This window comes from Vipera berus, assembly GCF_964194415.1.
Source record: "Vipera berus genome assembly, chromosome: 1".
NCBI classification, from domain to species: domain Eukaryota; kingdom Metazoa; phylum Chordata; class Lepidosauria; order Squamata; family Viperidae; genus Vipera; species Vipera berus.
The window spans coordinates 351,439,165-351,464,002 of record NC_138202.1 but is presented as its reverse complement, the minus strand read 5'-3'; the positions used below and the strand labels follow the sequence as shown (position 1 = coordinate 351,464,002).

Below are 24,838 nucleotides of genomic sequence, written 5' to 3'. Positions count from 1 at the left end.
TTCCATGAACTTCCAAGCTTCCAGTAAGTGGAACAAGCCAGCAACAAACCCTAACTGCAAGCCTCTTTGAGATTTAGGCTTTCACTTACTTTGTTTTTCAGAAGAAATTTGTTCCTGCAGATCAAAATCTCTCGCAACCATTTGAGGATTTCCATGCTGCTGAGAATCTGATTGCTCGTTAGTCTCTTGCATATACCAAATAGCATTTGTGAACTTCAGGAACATGCAAATAAGAAAACAGCCACAATCTGTCAGTTATCAATCAGAGCATTCTGTACTGTCCAAGGCAACATTTTAAGGAAGTTGTTCACCCAGTTATCATGACAACAATTTACAATTTCCCCAGTTCTGCACAGTCTTGTCTGCTTTCCCTCCAAATCCCACTACCCCAGGAAAACACTTAATTTGTTCAATCCTTTTTTGCAGACCCAGTGTCGGGGTTCAAAGTTCTGAGTACAAAATAATAACATCTTCACAAATGTATAAACGTTTATACAAAACACTAGAAGGAAGCAGTTTCACCCATAGTTCACACCAATGTGCCAAGGTTGAGATTGGTTTCTGATACGTTTAAGAGGTGAAATCACAAAACATATCCCTTACAAGCTTTGGGTGTCTGAAAGACAACCTGCATTCTTTGTTTCTAGGAAAAACTGGCAGGAGTAGCTAGCTATTAGATAAATACTGGGTGCACCTAATTTTACATATTTTTAATCTCAAAAATATCCTTGTCAGTATCTTAAGGCTGCAGCACAAGAATGTGAGATGAGAAGGAAAAAGGAGGAGAGAAAAAAGGTAACAGAGGTACTCCATGTTTTTCTTCTACAAGTTTGGAGTTCTCACAAATCCACATTTGTAACCCTTTTAAAAATTAATGTTATCTGTTAAAAAAATAAAATACAAAAAAATACAAAAGTCTACAAAATATGTTATTTTGATTAAAAAAAATAAACACACTCCCCAATTAACATTAAAGCATTCCATGTAATACATAAATACCTACATGAAATTAATTCAGTTGCTAAGCTTGACATTAAATCTATAGCAACGTACTTTGTCATCTTCTCATTTTTAGAACATAAGATTTTTCAAAAATAGGTAACCTGCAAAGCAATACATCGCTGTCCTCATAATACAGCTGTGCATATTGCAACCCACACCCTCCAGAGCTAAGATGAGCACTTCATAGGGAAAAAAGTGTAATACAGAACAGTGCAACTGGTACACAAGTTTGATGATTTTAGACTGAGGAAAAACATATTACAGGTAGTCCTTGACTTATAACCATTTGTTTAATGACTGTTCAAAGTTACAACAGCAGTGGAAAAGTGAGTTGTGACTGTTTTTCATACTTATGTCTGTTGCAGCATCCCTGTGGTCATGTGATCAAACTCTGGATGCTTGGCAACCGGCATATATTTATGATGTTTGCAGTATCCCAGTGGCATGTGATCCTTTTTCTGACAAGCAAAGCCAATGGGGAAGACAGATTCACTTAGCAACCATGTTATTAATTTAACAACTGCAGTGATTCACTTAACAATGTGTTAAGAAAGAGTTTTAAATGAGGCAAAATTCACTTAACAACTGTCTTGCTTAGCAACAGAAAATTTGGGTTTAATCATGATCATAAGTTGAGAACTACCTGTACACTTGTTCTAAAACACTGCATTGGTTAGCAAGCAGAATTTCGCTTTTGTCTATGAAAGATAAGTTTATTTGGGTCTCGATACCAAATATTCTGATGGAGGTTTTGTCCCATGCAAAATTCCAGGATCCTAAGTTGGTTTTTTGTGTTTTTTTTGGTTTTCTGACTTTAGGAAGATGGGGCAGATGTCTATCAGAATCTTCAGGGTGCTGCTCAAAAAACAGTTTCATTTAACACATTGTATAATCAATAATTTTATGTTTGGGAGATAATCTGTATAGCAAGAATGCGATTATCCCCAAATGAAACTTTTCCCAAAAACAATCAGGTTCATGGACTGGAAGTTCCTAGATCAGGGGTAGGCAACCTTGGCTCTTTTATGACTCGTGGACTTCAACTCCCAGAATTCAGGGAGTTGAAGTCCACGAGTCATAAAAGAGCCAAGGCTGCCTACCCGTCCTAGATTCAACCTAATGGCAGCTGTTCAAACATCAGCATGACTATCCTCTCTAACCAAGACAGCAACTGAATCTCTCCCGAACAACACATCACACTTGTCCACTATTGCAGATATATACCTTGTAATAGAATTGTTGCTGTACACTCTACTTAGTGATCCCTTTGAGGAATTCTCAGAAATTCCAATCTGACCAAATAATAGCAGGATTGGCATTAATGGACACAGGCCTGCCTTATGACACTGCCCAAGTCCCCAATCTATCTGAAAGCACAAATGGGCGGCAACATTCAAAAGCCCCAAATTCTTTGGGTGCAGGTTATTTTAGAGATCCATCTTCCTGGGCCCCAGGAAGGAGAAGTCTTGTAAAGGAAGCATTTGAGAAAAAGATGGAAGTTGTCTTCTCCGTAGTTCTCCCCAAATTATGGAATGGGTTGCTTCACAAAGCTCAAATGGCACCCATGTGCTGCTTGTTTTGCAACAAAAACATTTTATACGGTTTAGTTACTTTGCAACAGATAGCAAATTTTTAAAAAATAATAATTAGGCAGCCCTTTGTTTCGGCAGACAATCTTTTTTCTGTGGGGTCTTTGGTGCTCTTGTTACCCAACTAGGTAACATCATCATTTGTAGTTTGCTAGTTTGCAGCAAACCCCACTCCCTTCTAACACTGATGATGTTTCCTAGTTGGGTCATGTAATGTCTGCAAAAAACATACAAACAACCAAGCTCAAAGAGGACCAAGGACTCCACAGTCCAACCCTGAGCTACAAATATTCTCTTCTGTTAAATTTTTTTACCTACCATCTTGTTTCGTCTGCTGAGTCAAAATACTGCTTTAATGTCCTGCTATTCTATGGAAATACCATTTAGATACTTAAGAATTCTAGCTGGGATACAAAGTCCAGGAAAAGGAGTCCGTGGTGAGTCTGAACTAACCTGATTTCCCAGAATGTTTCGATGGGTGCATCAGGGTTCCACAGGTCAATGCTGTCTAATTGATGAAGCACAAGCAAGGCCTGGAAGCATAGATATACAAAAAGACTCTGCATGAACGTAACCCTGGACAGAAGATTTCTGCATTGTGGGAATGAAAAGATTAGACCAGGGCAAAGCCAACTGCGGTTCTCATTTTATATTTAATGAATGGGTAGCGGATAGGTATCCTACAGCTCTGTTTCTTCAGATTGAGTCTCTACGGCAGGGGTATCCAACGCTGGCAACCTTAAGGCTTGTGGACTTCAACTCCCAGAAGTCCCCAGCCACGCGTTGGAAACCCCTGCTCTAAGGAGAATCAAATTGGACATTCCTTCTGAAAGGATCAGATAAAACGTCTTCCCTGAATGAACCAAGGAGAGGGTTTGCTGCCCCATGACATGCAGAAGCATTGCCACCTTCTTCCAATCAGTCTGGGCAAAAGTTGAAGGGGAAAGACTTGGCAGCAAATCAACAGCATGTATTTAACATCAGCTAATGCTGAAAGAAGTAGCAACAGCAACAGTATGGATTGGAAGAAGAAAGCTTGCCGCACTAAGGGTGGCCCCCTAAACACTACTGGCTTAGATGTGCTTGGAAATTTTGAGATAATGTGTTTAAAAATAAAGCCATTCCCCATCCTTTGGCTGGCCATATTATGCCTATAGGGGACGTGGTGGCTCAGTGGGTTAGATCGGCAGTTTGGCGGGTCAAATCCCGAGTGCCGCATAGCAGAGTGAGCGCCTGTTACTCGTCCCAGCTTCTGCCAACCTAGCAGTTTGAAAGCACGTAAAAATGCAAGTAGAAAAATAGGGACCACTCCGGTGGGAAGGTAACAGCGTTCCGTGCGCCTTTGGCATCTAGTCATGCCGGCCACATGACCACGGAGATGTCCTCGGACAAGCGCTGGCTCTTCGGCTTTGAAATGGAGAGGAGCACTGGCCCCTAGAGTCAGAAACCACTAGCACGCCTTTACCTTTAATTATGCCTATGCAACTCCATGGGCTTCTTCAGCATCTGGACCAAGAGGGAGGGGTCCATTTCACCTTTGCCAATTTGCTAAGCTAACAAAAGATTCTCCCTTCTTTAGAGGAAGAAGAAATGCCATTCCCCAAGGCAATCTCTTGCAACAGTGTACTTTCCAAAATCCTTATTCCCATGGCTCTAGATCACCCATCACCCACCCAGTCTGGTTGGGATGTAGTAACAGAGCACAGCTCTGATAATCCATGCGGAATGTTCCAAAGGTGCTTTTTCAAAAGGCAACTGAACTTTTTTTTCTTTTTCCTTGAAGACGTTTCGCTTCTCATCCAAGAAGATTCTTCAGTTCTGAAGCTTGTTGGATAAGAAGCGAAACATCTTTCAAGGAAAACCAAAGAAAGTTCGGTTGCCTATTGAAAAAGCACCTTTTGAGACAATCATGACGAATCCATCTGGAAATTAAGAGAGGGGAATTTATTGCTCTTGGCAGTGGCTCAGTGGGTTAGGACGCTGAGCTTGTCAATCAGAAGGTCAGCAGTTTGGCGGGTCGAATCCCGAGTGCTGCATAACAGAGTGAGCGCCTGTTACTCATCCCAGCTTCTGCCAACCTAGCTGTTCAATGCAAGTAGAAAAATAGGGACCACTCCGGTGGGAAGTTAACAGCGTTCCGTGTGCCTTTGGCATCTAGTCATGCCGGTCACATGACCACGGAGACGTCCTTAGACAAGCGCTGACTCTTCGGCTTTGAAACGGATGAGCACCGGCCCCTAGAGTTGGAAATGACTAGCACGTATGTGCGGGGGAACCTTTACCTTTACCTATTTGCATTTATTTTCAATTTACAGCATATACAGTACTGTTGATATTATTCCAATTAACAAATTGGTGGGCTACACTAAGCTGAGAGAATATGATTGGCCCAAAGGCACCCAGTGAAACTTTCACTGGCCAGCAACAGGCTTGAGCTCAGCTCAGTCTTAATCTAACATGTTAATACCATACCAAATTATGAAGCACATTAACAGGAGAATAATCATGTTGGCTAAACTTCATGAAGTTAACATTTATTTAAAACTGACATTTTGTCTAGCTCCCAGCCACTTTCTGGCGTGTGATTCCTGGGACCCCACTCCAAGGTTTCATGTATCCTGGAAAAGTTATGCACTTCTAGAGAATCATCATGCAGAGCCAGACCCAAATTCAAAGGTTGGGAGAGAAGCAAAGAAGCTGTTCTTTAGAATCAAAACATCTAAATATGCCCTATAGACAGAAGTTTGCTTCTAGAATCAAGATGTGAGGTCTTATTCGTAACAAAATTATCTCTCCGTGTTAATATAAAAACTGGCCAGGGTGGAGTGGGGAGGGGTTGTGTTGCTGCTATTAAGAAATCTGAATTAAAAATCCACACATTATAGATACCATACAATCAACATAGTGATATTGGACTGTGGTATCAATGCCGGATGAAGATATTTTTATCCAGACTGAGCAATTTACTAAATGCCATCCTTGTGCAATTTTACCTGCTGAGTTCACAGTTGCTGTGTCATGGTTCCGATAAATGAGACAGTTCAAACAAAATGCAAGCATTGTTTACCTAAAAAGTCTTAATAATGAAACAAAACATCGGCACTCATGGAGGGATGCCAGAATCTGAAGTCTCCTCCCCACAAACCCATCCTAACATACACACGATCCCCGCCCTTATCTTCACGTCATAAATCACATTATCCAATTAGTTTTACATAGGAGGTTTCTCTTCCCATTCTGTACACAGGCTTTTCTAATCTTCTCAAAATAGTCGTTAGAAAATTCCCTCCAAGATTCAACGCAAAGCAGTTTAAACAAAAGGCTCTTATATTGTCAGTGAAAAAACATGTCAATGTTTGCAGCACTGACATGCTGTTCTTGTAGATGTGTTTATTTCATATTGCATTTTTAAGAGATGTGTAACACCACCTGGAAAACCAAACTAGCTGACACTTTAGAAATGTGTTAACGGAATAAGAAGATCCCAATCCCCTTCTGTTCCAAGCAGTAGCTTGAATGTAAACACCAATTAAGTCTCCTTACCTCCATGGCCTCTTGTGCTATTTCTGGCATACTGGCTTGTGGGACAAGCTGGACAAGGCCTGATATGAGATCAGCCGTGCTTCCTTGGGTCTCAGGCCCCTGTTTCTTTGGATTCTGTATGAAAAGACAGAGATGCTCAAGCATTTGTTCATCAGTGAGAACTGCCCCCTGAAAGAGCTACACAAAATACAGCCAAGTTGGTTGAATTGGTTTTGCATACGGTTTGCGGTTAGTAAGAATCTGTTAACATACTGTGATTTAAAGGCTTTAATTCAATGTAGTCTACTGCTTGGCCGTGGGGAAAAAAGATAGCTGACTCTAAAGACTAGAAAGAGGTCTCAGGATCTATATGGAATTGCTGCAATTTGCCTCGGATGGGATTCTACATCAATACGTACCACAAATTAAAAGAAGTGTTACAAATCAAAAGGTAAGCGTTGTTATGTTTTGCGACCTCCACGTCTGGAATACCTATTTGCTCCTTTTGATTTTTTTTTTGAATCTGTTTTAAGAACTTTGTGCAGATTGATAAAAGAAGCTGGAATATAGATGGGTAGGAAACAAGCTGGTGCTTGTTTCATTTGGAAAAACAAAAGTTCTCCAACCTGTGTGACGTAACTGCTCCCTTAGGTTCAATAGATGATTGCACCATGTCCAGCTACAACAGCTTCTTCCTCCAACTGTAGACCCATAGGGACGTACACAAAACAAAAGGACGTTTTGTCCTGTTCTAAAAACAAAATCATCCTCTTCCAGGTCCTTTTCCCAGAGTCACTTTCCATGAGACGGGTGGCAGTATAACATAGACTGATTGATTTCATATTAGCTGCAGAAGCTAAATACCAAGAACTTTTGGGTGGTTCTAGGTTTCAGCTGAAACAAAATCTGGAGAGATCCTGGAGGAAGGGAGGGCTAGGTTGGTGCATGTCACTTTCCCCGCTCCCCCCTCTTATTCTGCAAAGCTTGTGCCCAGCCTACTTGTCTCCCACCCAGTCCAGCATCTTCCCTTCTCTCCCTCTCTTTCCTGCTTCTCCTCAGCAGCTCCTCAGCAGCGTAGATATCCCACCATCATACCCACTGCCTCATGTCAATGCCTCCCCTTCAATTTCTGTCCCCCAAAATGATTCTCACAGCCCATTACAATTTTCACTAGCCAACATACATAGCTTCTCTAGGTGGTATTCAAAGAAATTGTGTGTGTGTGTGTGTGTGTGTGTGTGTGTGTGTGTTCAATTATTGCTGTATTTTTTTAAAAAAAATTGTTCCAAGGGTCAAGACTATTTTTATTCAGCACTTCTGGATTTTGCACACTTGGCAGATCAGGTAGCAACAAATATCAATCTAAAATAGTTATCAAGTTTTAAAAGTCCTTCAGCTGCTTTAACCTCTGCATGTTATATTATGTTTATAGAAATATATATTCATATTCTTTTTTTAAAAAAAAAAACAACCCCAGATTTTCACTTACATAGAGTAAGAGTTTTGGGTCAGCGTGGATCAGTTTTACAATAGATAACAACAAAACTTTATAACTTCTGGTTTCAACATCTGTAGGTTTTTCTTTAAACTTCAGGCTTGTCATTTTCTCTTTAAATGTAAGACTCTAAGAAAAATAAAACCATTAACAAAGTAATAAATATTCCAAACATGGAACTTATTTCCAACAGCAGTATACCAATTGTTAGTTCCAACACATCTATTGCTAAAATATGAATTGTACAGCTGATTTTTTTTCATCAGTCTCTTTTTCATTAGTCTTGAAATGGAATTTCCATGGAGTCTTCCATTATGATGCAATATCTCTTTAACTCATCCTTTTCATTTCTCAAGAGAAGAATTCTGAGGTCACCTGAACAGGCTGAAAGCAACAAGTCAGTCTGCAGCTATACTAACAAAGGTACATAGTATGAAAAATTATTGTTATTTAATTTAATTTATTAATATTTCTATACCGCCCTTCTCCCGAAGGACTCAGGGCGGTGTACAGGGCAAGAATAAAACACAGAAATTTACAAAAGATAAAAGGTAATTAAATACATGCCCAATTAAAAAATACAGTTAATACATACTAAAAACCCCAATAAAAATAGTAAAAACCCCACTAATCCCCCCTCAGGCCAGGCCGGCTTGCTCGAACAAGTATGTTTTCAGATCGCGGCGAAAGGAGCGAAGATCGGGCGCCGTCCGGAGCTCAACCGGTAACTGGTTCCATAGCTCCGGGGCGCCCACAGAGAAGGATCTCCCCCTGGGGGCCACCAGTCGACATTCTCTGACCGGTGGCACCCTGAGGAGGCCCTCTCTGTGGGAACGCACAGGGCGGAGGGAAGTAGACGCCGGCAGCAGGTGTTCCCTAAGGTACTCCAGACCCCTGCCATGTAGGGCTTTAAACACCATTACTAGCACCTTGAATCTCACCCGGAAGACAACTGGTAACCAATGCAGCTCACGGAGCAGAGGTGTGACATGGGAGTATCGGGAGACTCCCAATACAACTCTCGCGGCTGCATTCTGTACCAGCTGGAGCCTCCGGGTGGTCCTCAAGGGAAGCCCCATGTAGAGAGCGTTGCAGTAGTCTAGACGAGAGGTCACGAGCGCGTGAGTGACCGTGCATAAATCATCCCGGCTTAGATAGGGCCGCAACTGACGCACCAGGCGAACCTGGGCGAAAGCCCCCCTAGTCACAGCCACCATGTGATCTTCCAAGGTGAGCCGTGAATCTAGGAGGACTCCCAAGTTGCGAGCCCTATCTACGGGGGGTAATAATTCACCCCCCATAGAGAGAGATGGAATATCCGAATAGACCCGGGATGAAGGTATGCAAAGCCACTCGGTCTTGTCGGGGTTGAGTTGAAGTCTGTTCCTCCCCATCCAGACCCGAACCGCCTCCAGGCAACGGGACATCACGTTGAGGGCATCACTGGGGTGGTTTGGGGTCGAAAGGAAAAGCTGGGTATCATCAGCATACTGATGATACCCAACTCCAAAACCACGAATGATCTCACCCAGCGGTTTCATGTAGATGTTGAACAGGAGAGGCGAGAGGACCGACCCCTGAGGAACTCCACAAACGAGAGACCTCGCGGTCGACCTCTGCCCTCCTGTCAACACCGACTGCGAGCGTCCCTGGAGATAGGAGGAGAACCACTGTAAGACCGTGCCTCCCACTCCCAATCCCCTGAGACGCCGCAGCAGGATACCATGGTCGATGGTATCGAAAGCCGCTGAGAGGTCTAATAGGACTAGGACAGAGGAATGACCCCTGTCCCGAGCCCTCCAGAGATCATTCACCAGCGCGACCAATGCCGTCTCCGTGCTGTGCCCGGGCCTGAAACCCGATTGGTACGGGTCTAGATAATCTGCTTCATCCAGGACCAAAGGGAGCTGATGCGCCACCACACTCTCAACAACCTTCGCAAGAAAGCGAAGGTTGGAGACCGGACGAAAGTTGTTCAATACAGCTGGGTCCAAGGCAGGCTTCTTGAGGAGAGGCCTCACCACCGCCTCTTTCAAGACGGCAGGGAAGCTACCCTCACTCAAAGAAGCTGATATAACTGCTTGGAACCAGCTGCGTGTCCTCTCCCGGGCCGCATAAACCAGCCAGGAAGGGCACGGGTCCAATATGAGAAACAAGGAGGAAACTAGCACAGAACCACAAATGGAAGGGCCATCGAGATTAGCATATCAACCTGCCCCATGCAGGAATTAAAATATTTCAAAAATATTAAGAAAGGAAGACCCACCAGTGTCTAGAAACTGAGTTGGGCTACTCTGTTGTTTTTGTTTGCTAAGACTTTTTCTAAGATTAAATCAGTGTTTTCCAACCTTGAGAATTTCCAGGAATGTGGACGACAACTTCCAGATTTCTCATCAATGATCATGCTGGCTGTGGAATTCTGGGAGATGAAGTCCACTTCTGGAAATTCCCATGATTATATGTTCCCTGCCTTACACGCTATCAAATTGCCTAGCAATATTTATGCCAGCCTGGTAGCCATGGGATATTGGCTTCTCTTGGCTTCTCTTGCCTGTGATCTGAGAACACCACCACCACACGCTAAGTTCTTTCAACTTGGGTTTTAAATTGGAAAGTTCACTGGGGGGGGGGGGGAAGAGAGAAGCTTGTTTTTAATGGCCACCAAATGGGTACCACTGGATGCAACATTAGAACATCAAATTAACAAAACAAAACAAAACCAAGTGGATTTCTCAAGATTCTGTATCAACTAAATAACAAAAAGCAAGGCCTCACCGGGGTCATACGGATTGGGGTATGCACACCAGAGCCCTGTAAAGCTTTATGGAGAGTTTCATTGAACATGCTGCGGAGTTCCACGGAATGACAATAGACAGCATCAATCTTGGGCCACCAATCTAATGCAGACTAGATGAGGAAGAAAACAAAATATCAGTGGAGATTGGACAACAGGAGGATTCCACAGGGCACGCAGTCTAGCAAGGAATTCACAATGAAGTGGCCCATGTCTGACTGTACCACTGCTTCCAGCAGTTTTCCTAAAGCAGGTCACAATGGTTTTAATGACATCATCTTGCATCACAGATATCATGAGGAGGCCCGGTGGCTCAGTGGCTTAAAGACACTGGAGATGGTCTTTGCTTCAGCAGTTCAAGTCCTAGCTCCGTATGGCAGTGAGCTTCCGTCACTTGCCTCAGCTTCTGCCCTAGTTCGAAAGCATGCTACATGCAAGTAGATAAATAGGTACCACTTCAGTGGGAAGATAATGGCGTTTCATACAGTAGCGCGAATCCAGACAGTGCGGACCTTCCTCAATGCGACGCCTGAGCATGAGGCGGCATCGGTAGAGGGAGAAGCCTGGATCATACTGCAAACTGCCATTGCACCCCTGTGGTGCACCCTGGATAGGGCTTGTGTGTGAACTGAATGGACTGTCAGCAGCCAAACAATCTTGTACTAACACTGTAATCTCCTGGTTAATGTAACATCACCATATGCTAAAGAAATATAGGTATCATAGGTGATGTCCTGTCTCTTTCTCTGCCCTATGATACAGTTTACCAGTCCTCTTAACCTCTTGCTCCTCTAACAAAAAAGATGCAGCTGATACGAATAAATTTAGAGAGAAGGGTCTGAATGGATAAATTATTCCATTTGTGACATACTAAATTCTTTAAAGATCAACATGCTGGCCCAGACAAACTTTATGCATAGCTCCCATCTTCCTCACTCCCATCTTTCTTGTTAGATTGCCACTAACTTGGGAAATTACTTAGAATTCAGAATGACTTAAAAAAACTTACATTTGTAATTATACGGTGGAGTGAATTTACCAGCACATAATGAAACGTGGATGGGGAATTCTGTGCCAGGCAAGTCTAGAAAAGACAAGAGGCAGGGGGTTAAGTTTCCTTCAGAAACAAACCTGGAAGTGAAAAGTACACACCCACCTGCAAACATCTCCACAGCAAGCCAATGAACAAGACCAGGACAAGGGGGCATCACCGTGAGGCATTAACACAGACCCACCCACAGGGCAGACCCACCTAAAGGCAGCGGTTTCATCAATAGATTTCTTGAAAATTTTCAGAACAACAAATGGTGAGCAACAGAGTTCTTGATCCTTCATGAATCCTGGATATTTGACTCCTTTGTCCAATCCCATGCTCAGGACCAACTTTAGCTCAGGAGTGGGGACTCGAGGAGCCACCTCCTTACCTTGAAGTGTTGGTTATTGTGGGGGTTGATTCGGAAGCAGGACACTAAGCAGTCGATCATGAGGTCTATGTCTGCATTCTGGTTGCCTCTGGAGAAAGGCTTGCTAGGGTTGAAGAGCAGGTTCTTTAAGACAACAAACAGGTCACGGTTATTACAATCACTGCTAAGCAATGTTGAAAGAGATGAGGAACCAACAAAAGATGGTCGAGCCAAGATTCTGATCGTTCCTTTGTAAGCAAAGGTAGGAAAAATATACTACAGTCACCATACCGGTTTAAGCCAGATATCCATTTATCTCATGGATGGATGTCCCAAAGGTGCTTTTCCAAAATCAATTAGACTTTGTTTTTTCTTGAACACGTTTCGCTTCTCATCCAAGAGGTTTGGCTTAGAAGGGAAACATCTTCAAGGAACAACAAAGTCCAGTTGCCTTTTGAACAAGCACTTTGGGACAACCGTGACCTGGATGACTGAGAATCTCCATAGACATAGAATGGAATTCTTTATTGACCAAGCGTGGTTGGACACACAAGGAATTTGTTTCCGGTGCATAAGCTCTCAGTGTATATACAAGTAATAGTGATAATCATGATCGTATACAACATGAAAATACCTTCATCATAAATTGTGAAATACAACACTTCATCATAAATCATAAGATGCAACGATTAATGATAGTCATAGAGTACTTACTAGCTAAGCAAACAACACAAATCATACTAGGGTACAAAAAAAACCAAACAACATAAATTGTAAGATACAAGCAGCGAAGTTATAGTCATAAGAAGATAAAAGTAATAGGAAAGATGAGGAGTATCATAGTAATACAGCTTTACTAAGTATTTTGACAGTATTGTAGGAATTAGTCGTTAAGCATGGTGGAAAAAGCTGTCCTTGTATCTAGTTAGGACGCTGAGCCTGTCGATCAGAAGTTCAGCAGTTTGGCGGGTCGAATCCCGAGTACCGTGTAACAGAGTGAGCACCTGTTACTCGTCCCAGCTTCTGCCAACCTAGCAGTTCGAAAGCACGTAAAAATGCAAGTAGAAAAATAGGGACCACTCCGATGGGAAGGTAACAGCGTTCCGTGCGCCTTTGCCGTCTAGTCATGCCGGCCACATGACCACGGAGACGTCCTCGGACAAACGCTGGCTCTTCGGCTTTGAAACGGAGATGAGCACCGGCCCCTAGAGTCGGAAACAACTAGCACGCATGTGCGGGGGAACCTTTACCTTTACCTTAATGCTCTGTAGCATCATCTTGAGGGAAGAAGTTGAATTCCAGGATGTGAAGGGTCTGTAGATATTTTCACAGCCCTCTTTCTTTCTCATGCAGCAAACAGGTCCTCAATGGAAGGCAGGCTGGTAGCAACTGTTTTTTCTGCAGTCCTAACTATCCGCTGAAATCTACATCTGCCTTGTTTGGTTGCAGTTCTAAAGCAGAGAGTTATAGAGGTGCAAATGACAGACTCAATAATTCCTTTGTAGAACTGTATCAGCAGCTTCCTGGGCAGTCTGAGCTTTCTGAGTTGGCGTAGGAAGAACATTCTTTGTTGTGCTTTTTTGATGACATTTTTTATGTTAGGTGTCCATTTTAAATCTTGAGATATTATAGAACCTATAAACTTGGAAGGTCTCTACTGTTGATACTGTGTTGTCTAGTATTGTAACAGCTTGTAGAATAGTAGGGTTTCTCCTAAAGTCTACTGTCATTTCTACGGTTTTGAGTGTGTTCAGTTCAAGATTGTTCCGGCCACACCACAAGGCTAGTTGTTCAACCTCCCGTCTGTATGCTGATTCATTGTTGTCTTGAATGAGGCCAATCACTGTTGTATCATCTGCAGACTTCAGTACTTTAACAGAGGGATATTTTGAGATGCAGTCATTGGTATATGGAGAGAACACACAGCTCTGGGGGGCCCTGTGCTAACTGTACAGGTATCTGGTGTGATTTTGACTACCTTCACTTGCTGCTTCCATGAGACATTTATCTCATGGACAGTCACAAGCCCAGCATGTCATCCCAGGTGGAAAGATAGGCAACTACAGGACTATCCACACAATGGTTCTAAAACTCTGAGATTTACTTTCCCATCCAGTCTTTTCTTGAACCAACTGGTTAAGAGCCATGGTGGCGCAGTGGTTGGAATGCAGTACTGCAGGCTACTTCTGCTGACTGCTGACTGCCTGCAGTTTGGTGGTTCGATTCTCACCGGCTCGAGGTTTCCTCAGCCTTCCATCCTTCTGAGGTTGGTAAAATAAGGACCCAGATTGTTGGGGGCAATATGCTGACTCTCTAAACCACTTAAGAGAGGGCTGTCAAGCACTGTGAAGCGGTATAATATGTCTAAGTGCTATTGCAGACTTCCGGTCTGCCATTGTGGTCGCCGCGGATGCTGGGAGGCGAGCTCCGTCTTCTGCGTTCGATTTTGCAACGCTGGGGAACCCTGGAAAGGGTCAAAAGTCACCCTGTAGGGGTGACAAACAAGGAGGGGATCCCCGCTTGATTGCAGGAAGGCAATAACCCTTCCACTTGATCCGGGGTAGCCCTCCAAACCAGCGGATGAAAGACGGCCATAGAAATATGGCCCGTCACTAGGCTGCAGACAGCACTTCTAAAGCAATGCGGATGAGACTGGGTAAGATCTGAACCTCTCTTCAATCCTAACTATCTTTTCTACCTATATAAGCTGCCCAAAATATTTTTCCCCCTGTGGAGAGAGGGAAGAGAAATCCTATCCCACCCTCTAAGAGCAGCAGCGACTGACTATCCAGGGGAGTTTAAAACACTGAAAGAATAACCTTATTTTAACTGGATTTATATGTTTCTAAAATTTGGGGACCAAAAGATTTCTTATCCCTATTGAAGATTTGGGTTTTTACTTACAAAAAAGAAGTAAAATTGGAAAAAGAATTATAAAAATTTTGCACTTAAAAAACTTTAAATGGCATTGGTAACATCTTGTGGCTAAATCTGATATTACAACATGTTATTGTCTAAGAGAGACTTGGCTTGAAGCCCAGACTGCAGATAAGACTCCTTCAACCTTGCAGTTATCAACTGTGAGAAGCTCAGCTGTGTTCTACACCCAGTGCTAAAATTATTTTCATTCCCTGATTGTAAAGCTTTTAATTTAATACAGTACTAAGAGAATATGGATGAAGATCAGAAACAGATTCTTTCTATGTTGAAAGCAATTCATGAAACTATTTTTTTTTACAAATTTTATTGATTTTCTAATATTACATTCACATATTTGAAAAGCAACGTAGTGGCTGGGTAGTAGTAATTCAATTACATACAGATATCACTAGTACAGATTTCAAATTGCTACTATAAACATTTCCTCTCTTTTTCCCTTCATTATATACTGTCAATGTGTAAATTAAAAGACAAGTTTTATCCTATCAATCACATAGAAAATAACTTTCTTGCATATATCCATAGTTTTTAGTTTACACATATTCTAATTGTTTTAACATATAATCTTTTAGACAATCAATGACCTAATAGATCTTTCAATTTTGATTTCCACTAACATTTAGATTTAACGTTTGATATTTATCATTCCTAAGATTTTTAGTATACTCCCAATTCATCTATCACCATTCCTCACAAAATCTAATATTCAAAATATACATCCCGTTTACTTAACTTCTCACCCTCTATGTCAACAAATTAAGGATACAATATTTTTTGCTAATTTTGAGGGTTTTTTAAAGTAGTAATCAAAATTTCTTTTTATTTCAATATTTAATACTTCCTCTCTTCCTCTTTGTATCTGCTATCTCTTGCTTAAACTGATAATTTTTGTTTTTAACATTCCTTATAGACCCATTTATAAGGGACATGGTGGCTCAGTGGGTTAGGACACTGAGCTTGTCGATCAGAAGGTTGGCAGTTTGGCGGGTCGAATCCCGAGTGCTGCGTAACAGAGTGAGCGCCTGTTACTCGTCCCAGCTTCTGCCAACCTAGCAGTTCGAAAGCACGTAAAAATGCAAGGTAAAAACAGCGTTCCGTGCACCTTTGGCGTCTAGTCATGCCGGCCACATGATCACGGAGACGTCCTCGGACAAATGCTGGCTCTTCGGCTTTGAAACGGAGATGAGCACCAGCCCCTCGAGTTGGAAACGACTAGCACATATGTGCGGGAGAATCTTTACCTTTACCTTTATAGACCCATTTATTACTTTCAACAATAAGTTTTTAGCTTATCTACATTATTCACCTTTATATGACCTTTATGCACAAATCCATATTCAAATTAGCTATTAGTATTTATACTGCTAAATTTTAATGACCAAAAATTTTTCTTTATCTCAGTTCTTGTGTTCAACATACACATCTTATCTATTTAAGTACATTCTGTTTCAGATTTCAATAAGATGGTCGAAACTCCATTCTTCTTGAGTTTTGTTCCTGGTCTTCTTCCATATTGGTATTTTAAGCTAAAGGCTTTACACTTAGAAAATCCAAAAGAGAGAATTTTTTTTTTAGGTAGGGAACACAAAGCCTTTCACAGCTGTTGTTTCAAAGTTCTCAAGGTTATGTATCTTATCTATTTCCCTGGGCAGTCTGCCAGGCCTCTTTTAAAGTTTCCCTTTGAGTCCCAAAGTTCTTTTAATCTTTTCAGTTTTTCTTTTTTCTTTTCATAAGATTTCCAACAGAAGTAGACAATGAAAAATAAGAAATAAAAAAATCTTCCAGTTCACATGCTTTGAGAAATAAAGTTCAGTTACTTTTTAAATGTTTAAAATGCCCCTGGGTATTTAGTCACCACTCTTGCTGGAGGGAGGGCTAAAGTCCCCCTTCCCTCACCGCAGGGGGGAAAATGCTTAGCAGCTTAAGGAGGTACAAAAAGTAATTAGGGTGTAAAAGAGGTAGATCTCACCCAGTCTCTTCCGCGCTGCTTTAAGAGTTGCCTGGTCGAAAATGTGACTTCAGCTTTTCACAGCCTAGGGACGAGCCATAATAGCTGGTCCTTTCATCCGCCGGTTTGGAGGGATCGCCAGGTCTAACAGGAGATTTGCGGCTCTCCCGCGATCCAGCAAGCGCCCCTTCGGGGCGACTTTCAACCCTTTTCAGGGTCCCCCAGCGATGCGAAACTGGACAGGGGAGAGAGAGCAAGTCTCCCAGCCGTCCATAGCGGCTGCGTGGCAAACCGGAAGCCTCATGAAACTATTCTTACAGCTTCTGATGAAATAAGATGCTATAGAAAAGAACAAGATGTCAACCTAGATATTCAAACCCTAAGTTTGACTACAATTAAAGAAACTCTAGAAAGGGTACAGAGAAGAGCAACAAAGATGATTAGGGGGCTGGAGGCTAAAACATATAGGGAACGGTTGCTGGAATTGGGTATGTGTAGTTTAATGAAGAGAAGGGTGAGGGGTGACATGATAGCAGTGTTCCAATATCTCAGGGGCTACCACAAAGAGGGAGCCAAGCTATTCTCCAAAGCACCTGAAAGCAGGACAAGAAGCAACGGATGGAAACTAGTGAAGGAGAGAAGCAACCTAGAACTAAGGAGAAACTTCCTGACAGTTAGAACAATTAACCAGTGGAACAACCTGCCTCCAGAGGTGGTGAATGCTCCAACACTGGAGGTTTTTAAGAAGAGACTGGACAGCCATTTGTCTGAAATGGTATAAGGTTTCCTGCCTGAGCAGGGGGTTGGACTAGATGACCTCCAAGGTCCCTTCCAACTTTATTATTATTATTATTATTATTATTATTATTATTATTATTATTATTATTATTATTATTATTATTAACAACTACACAGAACACAATAGAAGAAGTGGAACAATCAAACACTATGATAGAGGATTCAATGGACCAACAAACACAATTAATGGAAAACCCACAAAAGGGACTGATAACACTGAAAATGGAAGACTTTTTATATAAACCAGAAGAAATCTGAGGAGCAAGAAGAAAAACAGACCAAAGGAAAGATAAGCATTCCAGGACAACTATGGGGAGATGGAATAATAGAGAGACGATTTGTTAGTCCTTCCAAAAGAATGGCGACCAGATGGTCTCTTTTATTTCAGATAATATATACAATAACAAAGGGAGAACTATTTGATGATTTAAAAATACAGACATGAAAGGTGAGTTGGCAAAGAAAGAAAGCTAGAATAAGGCTGAAGAAAATTGGAGTTTGGATTTATTAGTGAGGATGTTATGTTATTAATTAAAATAGAATATACTCAGACAAGATGTGTACTTTGAATACTAGATTATGTTATGAATTGAGATAAAGAAAAGTTTGGTCATTTAAAACTTGGAAGTATAAATATCAACAGTTAAATTTGAATATTGATGGGAAATTAAAAATTGGGGAAAACAAATAAGATATTGATTGTCTATAAAAATTGAATGTAAAAGTAATTAAGATATAAGCTAATTTTTTTAATAAATGTAATAAACCTGTCTACGTAGTTGATAAAATAAGAAATGTATTAGTTTAAATATGAGATAGTAGATTATTAAGAGAAAAGGAGAGGAAGTATTTGATGTCGAAATAAGGGAAATTTTGGTCATTAAATTTAAGACATTTGGAAATTAGTAGAAAACAAGCATGTTATACTGATCAATTAGATGATGTAAGATGGTGAGAAATAAAATATATTCAAATAGATAGGACATGTATCTTGAACATTAGATTTTGCGATGAATTGTGCCAAAGGAAACTTTTGTTATTTAAAACTTGGAAATTTTAAATGTTAAATTTAAATATTGATGGGAAACTAAAAATTGGGAAAAACTAATTACAGGATATTGACTGTCTATAAAGAGTGAATTTTAAAACAATTAGGACAGGGGTGTCAAACTCAATTTCATTGAGGGCTGCATCAGCATTGCGGTTGCCCTCAGGGGGCCAGGTGGGTATGGCCAGGGTGGGCGTGGCCTACTGGGTGGGCGTGGCTAGAGTGCGTATGGCCTACTGGGTGGGCGTGGCCAGCTCTACATCGTTCGCATCAAGGGTGTCTATGGGGGCCTGGGCAGGAGTGGGACAGATCTGAGGGTCTCTGCCAGAAGGAGGGTCTCTGGGCCAGGGCCAAGGCAGTGGGGGCCATTCCCTCACTGTTTCCAGGATGGCTTCGCGGGCCACATGAAACCACTTCGCGGGCCTGATCTGGCCCCCGGGCCTTGTGTTTGACATGTCTGAATTAGGATATGTATAAGCTAAAAACTATTGATAAATGCAACGTTATTTTTACTTAATTGATATAACAAGAATTGTATGGCTTAAACATGAGACAGTAACTACTAAGGGGAAAACAGAGGAAATATTTAATGTGGTAGTTTGAGATTTGTACTAAAGACACTTGTATGTTATTGAATTATTGATTAACCCAGCCACCACGCTGCTTTTTAAATACTTAAACGTAAAACTAGAAAATCAATAAAACATTGGGGGGGAAAGTCTAAGTGTTATTGCTATGAGTGAGGATTTTTTTCAATAAAAAAGGCAGGACTCTCATTAACTACCATTAATCAACTTAGACACAATATCAAGCCAGGATCTGACCAGCTGCCCACAAAGAATAATTAAAGATTCAGAATTCAAAATCTCACACATACAAAGCAGTATATAATTCTCGAGTTCATTTTATTTTTTACCTTGAGATCTACTACCATGGACTGCACTAGAAGAAAAATCACTGAATTGTCTTCCCAGCTGATGTATGTTGAGGCTTTGCACAATTTTACACAAGCGATGGCTGCACTTTCAGTTAGCTGCCTACTTCCGCTGTGGCCCGCCAGTGCCTTCCTGAGGTTGTCCAAGAATTGTTTCTGTAGTGTCCAAAACATATGAATGAGAAAATAAGTTAAAATTGGATCTAAGTTCAAATTTCATAACAGACATTGTTCTGCTTGAAGATCACCATTTATTTGTCAAGCGTGGGAAATCAGGAGTCCAGGCAGTTCAAATGAATATAAAGGTTTATTGCAAGCTTAAGCTCTCCACAAGAATCTGAACTACTAACAGTCAAAGCTAATTGGCGGTAGCTAAGTCAATGGAATTTAAGGTGGGCTGAACTTAGATCTCTTGTGAGTGCCAAGGGACTCAAGACTGATGACGCATTTGACCCCTCCCTCAGGCTCAGCCTACATCATCTCCTACACTACTGATGCAAAAGATGTTTTTGTTAAGGTTAAGATTCTAACATATTCTGAGTCCAAACCACTTTTGGAGTGCAAAACCACTTTTGCGCTGTTATACTCCAGGAGAAAAAACAAAAATTTGGGGGCAGAGGGTTAAATCTAATAATATCTAATCATATCACTTAGATTTCTGAAAGAAAGTGGGCTGGAAATCCCTTAATAGAAAATAATCCTGCGCATAAAAAAAACACCTAGCATGTTAAAGAGATGGACTGCTCACCAACATATAGTACAGGTAGGTCTCACTTAGCTTAGTTTAAGTTTATACTATAGTACCCATTTTTCAGATGGTCAATAGTTTTTACCAATCATCAAATCCACATATTTGGTTCTTGATGGCTATTTACTACCACCATAACCATGCAGGCAGCATACTTTACGTAGAAGCTGCTGGAGAAGAGTGGGAGATTGCCCTCTGCATTGAATGGACGAGCTTCCCAAAAGGACCTCTTGAAACAGACCAATACAGAAGATTACAGTAGCCTGCTCCAACAGGACTGCACTTACATTTCTTGCTTTTGTGTTTGTTTCAAAATAAATCAACTCTCCATATAAAGAACCCTCGTTAGAAGGTATTTCAGCTTTCTTTACCTTGTTCATTTTGTTTTCCTCCACTACATCTTTTGCAATGTCTTGGATGATTTCTGGACAAAGGACGAGGAGGATAATTTGCAAGGGCCAAACAGCTGCTTTGCGTTTCGTGCTTTCAGCAAATCCATCTACCAAATCAAACAGCTTCTCTGCACAATCTGAGCCAAAGAAATGAGATGACACAAAACATCCTGAGTTCCACTTACAGAAGAAGGATAAATGCTAAAAGTCCCTCCCATTTTTAACACAGTACCAATAATTAACAGTACGTGAGTCCTAGATGTGTGTGTGAGAGAGAGAAGGAGGAAAGGCAGGCAGGAGAAAGAAAGAAAGAAAGAAAGAAAGAAAGAAAGAAAGAAAGAAAGAAAGAAAGAAAGAAAGAAAGAAAGAAAGAAAGAAAGAAAGAAAGAAAGAAAGAAAGAAAGAAAGAAAGAAAGGTAATTATGACCTTCAAGAAGAAAACACAACCCAGCCTAAACATTTAGCCTGGCTTCCCACCATCACCACCACCACCAAGTACAGGCTGAGGAACATTTTGAGAAGTACAAACATTTTCTCTAAAAAAACATTGAGTAGGAGCAGTTTGAGATCTGCATGCCAGATGTTAACACAGAAGACCATTTTTGCCTTAATGACACAAGCTTAAATGCCAATTCCCAACCCCCACCAGAAAGATGCTGCGTAATCACAAACGGTTAAACCAAAATGGCATGACTATTAACATTCTGGCAGCGATTGAGAGGAACTGGAGTCCTGGCAAGCTACAGAGCCACAAATTCATCAAACTAATGAGATGAGGGATGTGGTTTTGGTGAGAGGTGAATCTCCAGAGTTCCTTTCAGTAATGTGGTACTCGCATCCAGAGACCATGTTCAAAACAAGTCACTTTAGAAGATTAACGTGGTTGGTCTGCAATTATGAGAACTTAGCCATGCAAGGAGACTCTCTTGGATGTAACAAACAAAATTTACCTGGCAAGGTCTCTTTCTGGTTGGATAAACCCTTACCTGACAGATCTGTCTGTGGTGTCTGGTATAGCTTAGTAAATTCATCCGGATAGTTTTCCACCCAGTTCCAAAATGCCTAGACAATATTTTTCAGAAAGTACAATTAATACCAAGAATACATTTTGTACGGGCGCTACATGTTTAGATGGTAAATGATGGAATCGTGCCCTTTCTGATTTCACATGTGAAAGGATATACAGAAAAGAAAAAGCACATAAAATGTTCCACTCTTATCTTTAACGCATGAATCAACTCACAAATGTAACTAAATGTACTACTGCACTTACTAAGTTACAATTATGATGCCTATGACAGAAAAGAACATCATCTGACCTTGTAATTCTGGTTTTCTGCTTATTTTAATGTAACTCAAAGGGATTCAGATAACTTCCTTAGGATTCATGTATGTTCACTTAGCAAGGCAAACTAAGAGGCCCTTAAAACCAACCTACATAAAATTCCAATAATACATACGTCTCAAAAGACACGAATGAAAAATGCAAAAACCTTTCCTTGTTTGATAAAACGCACACACACAGCATATTGAAGTGTTTCTCAGCCTTGGCCATTTGAAGATGTGTAGACTCCAACTTCCAGAATTGCCCAGCCAGCATGGGGAAGTTGAAGTCTACATATCTTCAAGTGGCCAAGGCTGAGAAACACTGGCATGTTTTTGAGAAAATGGTAAAGGTTATTCTTCTGCCCAGTTAAGATGAATAATAATAATAATAATAATAATAATAATAATAATAATAATAATAATAATAATAATAATAATAATAATAATAATAATAATAATAATAATAATAGATATCGCTGTACCAGGAGATGCCAGAGTCGAAGAAAAAGAACTGGAAAAAAATTACAAACTCCCACGACCTGGCCATTGAAACTGCGCAATTATGGATGAAACACGTAACAGTGATACCCATTGTCATCGGGGCACTGGGAAATAAGTCCAAAAACTTTGCCAAATACATCAAGAAACTGCAGCTTCCTGCAGTAACTCCAGCAAAGCTACAAAAAACTGCGCTACTCGGAACATCTTACATTTTAAGGAGATACCTGGTTGATACCTAGGATGCTGGCAGCAACCTGTGTCAACCATTTTTGTTGTTGTTAGTTGCGAAGTCGTGTCCGACCCATCGCGACCCTATGGACAACGTTCCTCCAGGCCTTCCTGTCCTCTGCCATCTTCTGGAGTCCATCTAAGCTCACTCCTACTGCTTCAATGACTCCATCCAGCCACCTCATTCTCTGTCGTCCCCTTCTTCTATTGCCCTCAATCTTTCCCAGCATTAGGCTCTTCTCCAGTGAGTCCTTCCTTCTCATTAGGTGGCCAAAGTATTTGAGTTTTAGCTTCAGGTGTCAACCATTAGTGCCTGTCAATTTGTGTGTTCAGTTGACTGAGTTTCATGTTTTATGAATAAAAGTTTTATAATAATAATAATAATAATAAAGTTGGAAGGGACCTTGGAGGTCATCTAGTCCAACCCCCCTGCTCAGGCAGGAAACCCTATACCATTTCAGACAAATGGCTGTCCGGTCTCTTCTTAAAAACTTCCAGTGTTGGAGCATCTTCTTCAATACAGGTAGTCCTCGACTTACAGCCACAACTGACCCCAAAATTTCCCGTGTTAAGGAAGACAGTTAAGTGAGTTTTGTCCCAGTTTAACGACCACTCTTGCCATAGTTGTTCAGTGAATCACTGCAGTTGTTAAGTTAGTTACATGGTTTCTAACTGAGGCTTCCCCATTGACTTTGCTAGTCAGAAGGGCACAGAAAGGTGATTACATGACCCCAGGGCACTGCAACTGTCATAAATATGAGTCAGCTGCCAAGTGTTCAAATGTTGATTCTGTGATCATGGGGATGCTGCCGCAGTTGTAAATGTGAAAAACAGTCATAGGTCACTTTTTTCAATGCCATTCAAACAGTCACTAAATGAACTGTTAGAAGTCAAGGACTACCTGTAACTCATTTATTTCACTTGTATAGCCACTCCACCTTGCCAACATGACTCTAGGCCAGGGCTCTTCAAACGTGGCCCTTTTATGACTTGTGGACTTGAACTCCCAGAATTCCTCAGCCAGCATGCCTGGCTGAGGAATTCTGGGAGTTCAAGTCCACAAGTCATAAAAGGGCCAGGTTTGAAGACCCCTGGCCTAGGCAGTGAACACAATTTACAAAAGAGCTCCAATGAAAATAATCACAACGATCAAAACATAATTTTAAAAAAGCAAAAAAAACTGCAGCTGAGGATAATTAGCAATAGCAAAAGCACAGGCTTAGCGGTTTAGCTTCACAGTGCTTTACAGCCCTCTCTAAGCGGTTTACCGAGTCAGCTTATTGCCCCCAACAATCTGGGTCCTCGTTTTACCGACCACGGAAGGATGGAAATCTGAGTCAACCTTGAGGCGGTGAGAATCGAACTCCTGGAGTGAGCAGTGAGTTAGTCTGCAGTACTACATTCTAACCACTGCACCACAGCTCTTTCCTCAACAACCGTTAACAAATCACTAATCCCACTAATATTGTCCATGATATACTAAAACTTGAGGCAATCTCACAAAGGATCAAAAATGGATTCAAGGCAGACAAAATAAAAGGACTTCTGCCCCAAATGTATAAGTTAACTTTTTCTTAAGATTGTACTCTTGAGGCATGTTCACTCTACAAATCTCAGGCAAGCACAGTGCTGACATATGTGAAGGACATAAAATTGGCAAAGGCTGACAAAAGTCAACACAGGAATGGCCACCAGCTTGGATGGTTTGAAAATAAAATTTAGACTAGTTTATTGCACAGCAGGTAATCCACAGCAACCTAGCCAAGAGAGCTACAGGTAGTCCTCGACTTGCGGCTACAACTGAGCCCAAAATTTATGCTGCTAAGTGAAACATTTGTTAAGTGAGTTTTGCCCCATTTCACGACTTTTCTTGCCACAGTTGTTAAGTGAATCATGGCAGCTGTTAACTTAGTAACACGGTTTGTTAAGTGAATCTGGCTCCCATTAATTCTGCTTGTCAGAAGGTCGGAAAAGGGGATCACATGACCCCAAGACACTGCAATCGTCATAAATATGAGTCGGTTGCAAACCGTCTGAATTTTGGTCACCTGACCACGGGGATGCTGCAACGGCCATAAGTGTGGAAAACGGCCATACGTCACTTTTTTCAGTGTTGTTGTAATTTCAGTCAGTCACTAAACAAACTGTTGTAAGACAAGTGCTACCTGTA

General features: G+C 41.3%; 1 protein-coding gene across 1 annotated transcript in view; it reads right to left on the bottom strand.

Annotated features, from left to right (window-relative positions):
- NF1 (neurofibromin 1) overlaps positions 1–24,838 on the bottom strand; it is a 239,910-nt gene that overhangs the window by 178,613 nt on the left and 36,459 nt on the right. The window contains exons 7-16 of the mRNA XM_081346631.1: positions 21,600–21,675; positions 20,593–20,750; positions 19,456–19,629; positions 11,827–11,949; positions 11,412–11,486; positions 10,384–10,515; positions 7,603–7,737; positions 6,135–6,248; positions 3,045–3,124; positions 90–213 (exon numbers count right to left, since the gene is read on the bottom strand). Of these exons, the coding sequence (XP_081202757.1) occupies positions 90–213; positions 3,045–3,124; positions 6,135–6,248; positions 7,603–7,737; positions 10,384–10,515; positions 11,412–11,486; positions 11,827–11,949; positions 19,456–19,629; positions 20,593–20,750; positions 21,600–21,675 (1,191 nt within the window). The remainder of the gene's footprint in view (positions 1–89; positions 214–3,044; positions 3,125–6,134; positions 6,249–7,602; positions 7,738–10,383; positions 10,516–11,411; positions 11,487–11,826; positions 11,950–19,455; positions 19,630–20,592; positions 20,751–21,599; positions 21,676–24,838) is intronic.